An 11,772-nucleotide genomic window follows, 5' to 3' on the forward strand; every position below is an offset into this window, starting at 1 on the left:
CCTGGTGTACGGTTAAATGTTTAAACTTTTTTCTTTATTTAGTTTCCTTTGATTGGCAAGCTTAGTAGGCTGCTACCCTGATTTTATATATCAATGAGTATCGGCCTGGGTACCATAAGTATGGTTGTAGTGAGAACTGTTTTTTACATTTGTACAGAAGAGAATATTTCGAATATTAAGCTACCCATAGTTCCTCCTCCAAGAACTGGAAATGACCAGGGGCTGAGAAAAGCGTTACGTTATGGTGGTATTTTTCTATTAAACTCTATAGCCTACTTAGCAAATAACTGTCCTCCTCTCTCCCCTAGTCTAGCGACATGACAAAAGGAGTGATACAATTTAGTGTTATTCAATGAATAAAAACTAAATTATTCTTACAAAATTTCAATCCAATTCAAATTTAGTGTAGATTTGCCAATGAACACGAAGAATTGATAAAATTCCCTACCGCCAAAAATACAGTTGTATCACAAAAACAGAAAAAATACAAGAAAAAGAACTTGAAGTTGCCTGTACTGGGCTTAGACACCTGCTGAAGGCCAGGCAACTTTGAAGCCCAGAATTAATTCAACATAACTGGTGTTTCACATTTCGAAGAACTAACTGGGGAATTTGATGGAGAGAATCGGCAAAAAATAGATTTATAAAAGATTCAAAGCCAAAAAAGAACACAAACAATAAATAACTCCACCTTGATCAAACAGAAGCACAATCGTACAAAGTAGCGATACTACAGCAGAAATTTGAATGATTCCATCGGGAAGCTTAAGAGCATCAGCCATACAATCTGGATTTACTTTAAACAATTAATTTGTACATGCTCTGGTCACTTCGTAATGTCAATCGATAACTGCCTTCGTAACGGAACTTTCTTTACTCAAGGTATAAGGAAACTAGAAAATCATATACGAAGGGGTACGAAGAAAGAAAGCTGACACGCATAAATAGAGGGAATTGAATTATATTTTTCAAATATATGCTTTGCAACAGTCGATTCTTCCCATGTTTCAACCAAATCATACAATGAAGGTTATACTGTATTATTTTATGTCCTTTATCCACCTGGGGGGGGTTGTGGTTTCAAAAAGGTAATATCTTCAGCCCCTCTCTTTTCTTTGCGGAGATCAATGACACAGAAAGCAGTCTAGCGAGCTTTCTGCACCAACTTTTTGACAACATAACATCTTATACAGACATCTCAAAGAGTAGATATCCTATTGACACTTTCCCATCCCTTTAATAAGATTCACTCAGGATTCAGAACGTTATGATGCACCGGGTGTTCAGCTCAATTGTGGTAGGAAAATAAGACTTATCTCCAAGTTTCAACGTAATGCCAATGGATGTCTTCTAAAACTATATCCCGAATTATCTTTTTCGGGACTTTCATGGTGTAACTGTTTTCCGATGGGAAAAGATGAACTCATAGGTCCAGTCCAGATATTGCTGAATTACCGGATAGAGATTACGGGGAATGAAGTACTTGAAACACCCCTTTGCTGATGATCTGTTTTTTTTTTACAAACTCTTGGTTTGTAAATATATTTGGCCATAGTAAGAAACTATGGTACTGATTTCGAGCCAATGCTATTTTTCATTAATATCATACTTCAAATGAATAGTGTCAGTGTTTTAACCAACTCTATTTAGTAATAGAGATTTGATAGCCAGTGAGAGAGACAAGTTCGAGATTTGTATAAAAACGGATAAAGTTGAACGTTGAGCAAGGACTGTATGTTTTTCTCTTGAACAAATTTAAAACAAGGCGACAAAAAATGAGAATTAAGCCAAATCTATCTAGACTCTGCACCGACTTGGTTTGGGACAGAGTCCAACGATTCTGCATTGTATCTTAAATAAATAAAAACTTAAACGTCTATATTTAAATATATCGTATCGCTGTTTTGACAAACCATTCACATGTCGTCTAAATGAGGGTACCTTAGTCATTATCAAGGGAAGCATGAAATGGTAAGAAATAATAGGAGATTGAACGTTCGACAAATTTCTGAGTTTATGGGTAATTTAAACAAAAGAAATTACAGTATTTTCACGGGCCATCCAGATATAGAAAGTTCTTAAGCAAGACAGATACCGTGATTGCTCAAAATTGTTCAGAAACACACTTGAGAGACGATCTCAATAGGATAGTGAAATCTGGGGTAGAGTAATTATTTTAAGAACGCCGACCAAAAGTCTGTTGAAAAGTTGGTTCCGTTACCAATGTTGAAAAATTGGATAGAAAAAAGAGTGTCAAACAAATCAAAGAAAAATGCTTATGTCCCGAACTATAAGTTCAGCTTGAAGTTTGAATATTGTGGGAAATCCGAGTTGACCAGGCATGCTCCAACCAAGCAGCATATAAAAGCATGCAATGAAATTGAGACAAAGATTGGCAGTGGCAGGATTGAAAACTTCTGACTGTGTGGGCAGTAATTCCAAAGAAATTAATCAGTGCAACTGAATATTTGTGGCAGAACATATTCTGCCATTAAATATTGCAGACAGCTTTGTCCCTCTCCTAAGAAAATTGTTTCCGAAAGACCAGGCCCTAGCAGGCGTCACTCTGGGTGAACAGAAAGCTACAAACATTTTGCGACAAGATGTTCTTTGGTACTACACCACCAGTTAATTCAGTTCCTTAAAACTTCAGAGCCTCATTCGGGAGATGCCAAAGTTGAAGACCTGTCAGTTGAACAGTACTAGATGAAGATATTTAGTCTGAAGACTCGTAGTGGTGAAATCAAGTACTCGGAATTGCAGAAGTACATATCACTGATCTTCTCTTTACCTTTTAGCAATGCACCAGCTGAGCATTTGTTTAGTCTCCTGAAACTAGTCAAAACCGACATCCGAAATAGTGTCGAGAATCTCACACTAGTCTCATTTATTCCAGTCCATTACTGGTTGAAAAACGAAGATAAGACTTCATCAACCGTCAGCATACCAAAAGCTGTCGCTGGCTTCAAGAAGAAGACAAACGCTAGTGCTGGAGATGACACTTAGTTAAACCGTTTTATGTAATCTTGGTAGTGTAAAAGATGCTATATATATCATTATTTGAAGTAAAAACAACAATTTTATGCTGTGTTATCTTTTGTGTAGATTGTAGGGAAATGTAAGGCAAAATATCCCTTTTTCTAGGAAGAAAAATGGGAGAAATCAGACCCATAGACTAGGAATTTTAGGGAAAATTGATATAAAAATCCGGAAAATTGAAATCTAAAAGTAGAAGCATTGGTCAAATCACGGATTCATGAAGTCGATTCATAACTGTAGAGCAGTGGTTCTCAACCGGGGTCCACAGGCAAAACACAACAAATTGGGGGTCCACAATGATATTTTGAGGGTCCATGAACAAAACAAACTCAGAGCGCTCTTTATTTTTAAGAATTCAATTTCTTCTGTAATTTACATTATTTTGAATCGGTTTAGTGACCTACTCGGAATGGATATATCGATTTGGGTTTCAATTCCTTTCAAAGTTAATGTTGCCGAAATAGAATTATCTTTGCAAGAGCCCCTCATAGAATTACAAAGTGATGAAATAATGCGTGCAAAATTCAAAGATGGAAAGTACAATATATGGAAAACAAATGATGTTGCTACAAAGTACCCTTTGCTCTGGGATAAAGCGCACTTCTACGTTATTGCTTTTCCTACATCTTATCTTGTTGAAGCGGGATATAGTCGTGTTTCTCAAATTTTATCAAAAGCTCGAAATAGGCTTGACATTGTGAAAAGGGGTAATCTTCGACTATCATTAACATCAAAAGAACCAAATATGAAGAAGCTTGTCAAGAAGCATCAACCACAGGGATCTCATTGAATAAACATCCCTTTTCCTTTTTTTTAATCACACACTTAATTCCAACTGCTTTTTTTTTATCCAATTTACATAAATAATGTTGGAGTGAATTAAACTTCCCGAGGAGCTCTACTCTCCATGAGCTTTAACTGCTTGCCAATCGAAGAAACTTGTAGAAACTTGTAATATTGTAGTTATTATCACAATAATAGCAATAATAATTATAATAATTATTATTATATTAGAATATTTTATTTGTATTAAATTAGTTTTCATTTAAAAATAAAGCTTAATTGTATGCTATTTGTTTGATAATTAAGACCTTAAAATTTATATTAGTGAAGAATAAAAAATTGTTCTTATGTCCAATAGCTATGAAGGGGTCCACTAAGATAAAAAGAGGGGAAAAGGGGTCCATGGGGGGGGGAAGGTTGAGAACCACTGCTGTAGAGAAAAGAATGATGCATTATTTTATATCGGAGACCAAAGACCAATTTTAGCAATAGATTTCTTGTGTTGAATTGGCATAAGGAGGGTCAATGGTGCCATTATCAACAGAAGAAGATGACGGTCACAGTTTTTAGGGATAGATGAGGTATATTTTGCTTTAAATACATAGGAGGGAAAACATATTAACAGTGAATATCATTCAAACCAACAGAATCATTTGATGAAATTTTGACGGGAAAAAGTCTTAAAAGAGGGGAGGGACTTTGAATAAAAATCCTACTTACACTAAAAAAATACTCTGTAGTGTGCTCCGCAAATACTAGCCTACAGTTTATTCAAAAATATTTTACCAAGAAAAAAGTATTTTTTATAAAGACGATGCATAGGTGCATATGAATGTCATCACAGTGGCAAAATATCATGAAACAGTTCTAATTATGAAGTAATAATGACAAGAACATCTATTCCGAAGGTACGTATGGCTTTCATTTCCATAACAAATAAGGAAACTAAAAAATAAAAATGGATTAAGAGTACTGGCCTAGTATTGGTTGGTCTGAATATTGGTCTGAAATATCTAATGACTTTACCCCAAAAATTTTCTTTTTTTACCAAATTCTATACATTGATCAAACGATTATCCTAGCACTTCTCACCAAATCTGAAACCACCTTCCTGTGGGAGTTATATTTTTAAAGGTATGTCTTGCTTCCTTCAGCCAAAGTTCAAAAGCTCAAAGACGCAAGCTTCAACATTAGTCAATATTACCTGGGCATGAAACAATTTATTGACGAAATTTGTTGTAAGTTTGCTTTGAGGCTGCACAGTACTAAAAGCACAGGATTCAAGCCCCACTCCCCACAAAAACTCTAAACTTTTTACGATTTGCCCAATTATAGTTCACTTTTGTATTTTTTGGAATTCGTTCCTGAATATGTGCCAGCCGTCAAGGTTCATCCATACAGAGATTAGCAACATATTTTTCAATCTCTATTTTAAATCAACTTGTGGACATAGTTATGTCGTATACAATAAAGAGTTTCTTATGATATTTGGCAATATTTCTTGCCAAATGTTCTCATTGCAGCGCAACATCTCGAATAAAAACTGTATGCGCAGAGGCCCATCTTATTAGCAAACTTACATGTACAATTTGTAGGATTCTATTGGTCTAGAAAATCATATTTTACCTTCGTTAATTACGTAAAAAAAAGAAGAAAAAAATGCTCAAGATGCAAAAACAATCAAAACAGAAAGCTCACGCTATACGAATGGGTCGAATACTCCCACGAAAGATACTGGTCTCCAATGCACGTGATTGAAACGTCCTCTCCGGCCTGGACAATTATCTCATCAGTATTTGGCAAGATTCTCAATAAAGAATTCCGCTGATGTTGAGTTGGCCTGGTAAAACCACCTAAAACATAATTTTCATAATATACATAGATGTTTATATATATATATATATATATATATATATATATATATATATATATATATATATATATATATATATATACGTATATATATATATATATATATATATATATATATATATATATATATATATATATATATATATATATATATATATATATATATATATATATATATATATATATATATATATATATATATATATATATATATATATATATATATATATATATATATATATATATATATATATATATATATATATATATATAAACATCTATAAAAATCGCAAAGCGCCACACCAACAGCTTATATATATATATATATATATATATATATATATATATATATATATATATATATATATATATATATATATATATATATACTAGTTGTTGATGAGGCGCTTTGTAACCTCCGCCCCAAGCCCCGCCGCGCGCGTAAGTCGTTACGTGCCATATTAGTTCCATGCCATTGTAGTTGTGTCCCTGTGTCCCACCTGTGAATATAGATAGATAGATACATGTTTTTAACGACGTAAAACTTGCGAATATACAACATTCTTCGCTGTCCCATTGTCTGTGCATATAAATATATTGCCAGGTTTACCGACTCTTGAACATGCAAGATATAGTTGCCCATGATTTTCTAATGATTGCCCTTGAGCTTGGTTGTTGATGATTGCTAATTGAATATTCTCTGTGTCCCCGTCGTCGTTTATATACCCCTCTGCGCCCTTCCGGCGTCCCCGTTGTAGTTGTGTCCCTGTGTTCCGGTCGTCATTTGTGTCCCGGTCTGTAATTTCTCTTTGAGTGTCCCGGCCGTCATTTATATTCCTTGTGTCCCGGTGTCCCGGTCTATAACGTCATAAAGTCTTCAATGGCTCTGGTGGTCCAGCCAGTTGAGGAAGTTTAACTTTTCCTGAGGCGCAATACATTCCCATTGTTTCGCTATTAAATTTCAAGGCTTTGCAATAGGGACAAATTTTAGACATAGTCCCGATCTGGACACATCTACTCAAGCTATGATCATCGACTGGGCTGTACCTGAATGCCAGGGGATAATTTTGACGTTGCTCTTGTAATTCTTTGGCACGCTTTCTTTTGGCATTATCTCTTTGAGCCGCAAGCCTGTTTTCACGTTATTCTTGTGATTCCTCGGCACGCTCTCTTTTGGCATTATCTCTTTGAGCCGCAAGCCTGTTTTCACATTGTTCTTGTGATTCCTCTGCACACTTTCTTTTGGTATTAACTCTTTGAGCCGCGAGCCTGTTTTCACGTTGTTCTTGTGATTCATTGGCGTGTTTTTTTTGGTAATTTCTCTTTGAGACGCAAGCCTGTCTTCACGCTGTTCTGGTGATTCCTCGGCACGCTTTCTTTTCTTACTTTCTCTATTAGCCGCAAGCCTTTTGGCATTAACTCTTTGACCAGCTTCCTCGGCTGTTTCTTCTGCCATTCTCCCACCGGCTTAAAATTAAATGTTATCTTTTTAGGGCCAAGGGTACCTCAGCAGATTGAACGTCTGTCAGTTGCGTCGATTTACGATGCCTGAAAATATGTCTTTATTCTAAAGATGAAATAACTGTAGATCTTATCGTCAGCCATGATAATTCTCGTTCTTCAGATACTGATCGAAAATCCTTTTTAAAAGTTTGACAAAAACCCGACATACAAATAAATAAACGCTAGGCTATTTAAACAAAACGCTTCGATTTTTTATTATAAATGATCTAGACATGCATCTATTTAAATACAATAACAGTTAAAAAAAATGAAACAGATGGAGATACGTCAATTTTCTAGGGCATTTGCAGGGCCTTGGTCTGGATGGCCTTGGCCTCATAAAAGAAATAAAACAATATAGAATTCCAATTCATAGGAGTAAAAATCCCCATCCATCATCCGCCCTAGATTTCTTATTGAAAATTTAATGAAACGTTAACTGCACAAAACGTATGGTTGATCGAACGCTTCAAATGAACTTTCAAATTTCACCATAATTTAAATTAAAATTTCAACGTTTTAGATCTTAACAGAAAAGTTTAAAATACTAAAATTGTCACTCAATTAAAGATGATCAAAAATTAATATATTACATAATTAACGAGAAATAAAAAGTATGTCAAAAAAAATCGAAAAGAAATCAATTTTTAAGCAACTTTGTTCCAAAACAAAGTAGTTCAATAAAATAAAACGTATTAAAGTGTGAAAACTAAAACTAGCAGAAATGAAGTTGTATCGTAGTTTAAATCTCAGGTTTAAGTCATGCTTAAGCCAAAACATATGGTACAATGGAAGAATAAACTAAACCTAACACGAACTGGAGTAACAGTGATTAATATTGAAACAAAGCTTAAAACAGGAGTTACCACAAATAAAAGTAATTACCGTACGAAAACGCCCTAAAAGGTTTGCACTTAATGATGAATAACGTTTATTAACGAATCATTTATTGATTCACCAATTCAAAATATTACAGCAGCAAACTAAACAGATTGCTTAATAAAAAAACCTTTTTTTGTTTTTTAAGTATTAACTTTTATATTTTTTGAATGAAATAGAACTAGGAGAAAACATATTGTAAGTAAACTGACCTTTTAAAATAAAATAACCAAGTTAAAAGTCGTAATTGTGCTTATCCTATGAAATTATTTGTTCTTCTTGAGATTGAATAATATCGTAATTATTCGGTGTTGTTGATGTTTTGACAAGGAGGGCAACCCCACTCTTATTTGGTATAATTTATGTTCGTTTTGAATTGACAAGAATATTATTTGTAATTTCTCTTCTTTTTAGATTTCGTTTATCATTAGATTCCATTCATAAAAAGTTCTTTCCGTCTTATGTTTGACTTTTCATACCTCTATTTCTGCTCGGTTTGGGATTTACAACCGCTCTTTACTTCTTTGAAAAACATTCTTTAAATTAATATTCTATACAGTCAAATGGATTTGAATTAGCGAGAAAATCATTTTCTTTTGGAAACATAAGGTGTATATATTTTTACCATGTAAGCAACATCCAAATACGAGACTGATGGCCAAGCCATTAAACATCTTATCAGTTGCATATGTAAAAAGAAACTATTAAGAAGTCAGACGTGCTGAGACGGCAGGAAGTTGGCATATCTTAGATGTATGACGTTTATCCCACAATATGGTCTCCAAATTTGACATCAACCTTTAAGATAAACCTTAAGATACAAATAATTCACAAGCTGTAGAAAAATTCCAATGTTGTAAAAAAAAAGATTTTGCCAAATCCCATTTCGTTCAAATTGCTAGTAGTGTCGGCTCTCCTCAAGAACCCTTCCAATACAATTTGATTTTTTTTTTATATTCGTCGGTAAATGGTTCATTCTATAGAAAAAAATGATGGAGAAAAACAAAATATCCCTCTCCTTTTAGGTTTTGAGAAATATATTCACCAACTAATTTCCGTGAATTGATTTTGAAGTATTTTTGCGGTCTTTATTTAACCCAAAAAAATTCTGCGGCACCAGAAAAACCGTGGCATTTTGCGCTACGGTTACACCTCCTCATTTTTTACGGATTGCCCACAAAAATTGTGGGGGTCCTCTCCCACCCTCCCCCTAAACATGACAGCCCTAGCTGTATCTATACTTGCGGGACACCAAACACGTTCAAACTGATAATAAGTCAGTAAAAATATCCATTTTGTCTACACCCATCAAAGACCTGAAATATGTAGTCCTACTAACAATAGAAACAACCAAGTAAAACTTCAGGGGAATGTCAGTTACAACATCTTACAAAAACAGTAATAACACTTTTACCTTACAAGTGGCTAAAAATAGGGTTCACCTTACAAGTATCAAATGCCTCCGTCTTATAAGAACTTAGTACCAAGTCATTTTGAACCCTAAAATTTGTAGCAAAGTCTTCGGTGCTTCACCTTCCTTGGGCACATTTCACGATGCTCGAAACTGTTACTGTTATAGTTCAACAGCAATAGACCGTTTAAAATTATATTATCCAAGATCTACAGCATAAAGTTTCGCTGTATATAGAAATGGGACATGGTATCTCATTTCTTTTGACAATATGGAGCAAAGAAAACAAATAAGCGATAGATACTGCATTATTTTTTCTTCTGTTTTACGATTCTTAATGGCCCTGGAAGAAATTTAGACAATAACCCCAGGGGTCACTTGCGTCCACTGTTAAACACACTGGAAAAAACTTTAAAATCACTAATGGAAGTTCTTATAAATCCTTATTTTTTGGAATCTGCAATAATAATAAACAGATTTTATTTTCCATGACTTCATTCGAAAAATGCTCCAATTAGAAATTACAAGGATTGGAAATGAAGAAACAAACGAGACTTCTCTTGTCAGTGCTCTTTGAAGTGTTCCGGTAACACTGACCAAAACAAGTTATAACGTGCATGAAGCAACAAAAGACGGAAGCACCGATAGCTTTTTGCGGAACTCTGCATCTAATAAGTTTCTGGTTTGACCAAAGAGAGCAAGTAAAAAGTTCACAGATAATTCCTATCCTATTTTACTGATAGTCAACAAGTCCTTTTGATGAATGCAGAAGATACGAATATAGCCCTTTTACCAGAAGGGTTGGATTGAGTAATAATCCCGAAAATTCAACTGCGGATGCTGCAAGGATTTATTGGGCTCCACCCGACCGCCCAGTAGTTAGGCGAGTGAAAGCCCTTTTTAACCCCCTCCCCCCTCTTCAGGATTTAACTGACGTCCAACGTCCTCTTCTCGTGGATGTACAGATTACAAGAATATAAGAATTATGCGTCTTTCTCTTCTTTCACAGAGGTTGAATCAACTCTGAATCTGTAGATGCACAACTAGGATATTAACTGCTACTTTCTCATAGCTAGAAACCTCTTTTGGTAGATATTCTGATGACTATAATTAGGAAACCCTTTCCCCCACCGAGATCAGACTGATCCTCGACCCCCGGTAAGTACAACTAAGATACTAGGAGTTACATCTCAACAAGTTTGGTTGATTTTCAACATTCTCTAGTAAATGTCTTGGTGATACGAACTTAATTTTTGAAACTAAATTAGCCAGACATGATGAGGAGCAATATCCAAAGAAACCAAGAGGATCTGAAGCCAAAATTGTACAGTTAGTCTCTTTTTAGACTAATTTTAGATTATATTTTTCTTTGTCGTAATAAGTACTTAGCAGTTTCGTTGGATAGGTTAAGATCTATCTAGTGTAACTTATGCTTGCCCGTTGCTTGATTAAGCTTATCCTGCTTGGCGTTTATATCAAACCAAAGATCAGAAACATAAAATAAGAACATATTCAAAAAAGAGATTTAAGAATCTTAGTGGCTCTTCCGTCACTACTTAAGAAGGTCATCTTGGTCTGCGTTTCTTGGAAATGAGACAACCCTTGCCACCAAACTACCGGGTGGAAATCCCTGAAGTTCCAATTTCACCCTCATATTCTTCCATCGCACCAAGACAACTTGTAAACTAAATGCTAAACCAAACTAACTAGAAAAAACCATTGGCAGATTACCTCAAGAAACTCGGATTCAGAAACGGAAAGATACTGTAATTCAATGCAAGTAACTATGCAGCACTTCATCCATCGTTAGGACCAATAATTCTATTGCTTGTCATTTCTTGAAATGTGCATAAATTATAACCTTGAAGAAGTGCTTGCTATTTTGAATTTCTATTGTTGTTTTTTTTTCTTTGTATACTTATATGAGCCTGTTAGCTTACAGCTATTGAAGCGATTAAACATATTTTATAATGTTGGGACGTTCAAACTTCTTTTCATGTTGATGACTTCTTTTAGAAACGGATATTACATTTTACGAGGACTTCTATATCTATTCCTGGGCGATTTCTAAGAAAATCGCTCAGCAAACTAGACTTACTTTTCTAAGGACGTCTCGGACACGCATCTTGGCACGCTAGAACAGAGACTCCAAATAAAAAAGACCCTCGAATTTGTTTTTCCTCCTTACTACCAATATTGTTTTCTTCCAAACGTTTTGAAAAAAAAACAATCTAAAAGTAATTTAAACTAGGTTTCATTGAGTGAACACTGGATTATCGTAATAG

General features: G+C 34.7%; 1 protein-coding gene across 1 annotated transcript in view; it reads right to left on the reverse strand.

Moving 5' to 3' along the window:
* The window catches only part of LOC136040352 (uncharacterized), a 66,408-nt gene extending 57,577 nt beyond the window's left edge, over positions 1 to 8,831 (reverse strand). The window contains exons 1-2 of the mRNA XM_065724602.1: positions 8,702 to 8,831; positions 5,521 to 5,675 (exon numbers count right to left, since the gene is read on the reverse strand). Coding sequence (XP_065580674.1) covers positions 5,521 to 5,675; positions 8,702 to 8,750 — 204 coding nt within the window. The 5' untranslated portion in view covers positions 8,751 to 8,831. The remainder of the gene's footprint in view (positions 1 to 5,520; positions 5,676 to 8,701) is intronic.
* Positions 8,832 to 11,772: the final 2,941 nt, after the last annotated feature.

Source organism: Artemia franciscana, chromosome 2 (assembly GCF_032884065.1).
Source record: "Artemia franciscana chromosome 2, ASM3288406v1, whole genome shotgun sequence".
NCBI lineage: Eukaryota > Metazoa > Arthropoda > Branchiopoda > Anostraca > Artemiidae > Artemia > Artemia franciscana.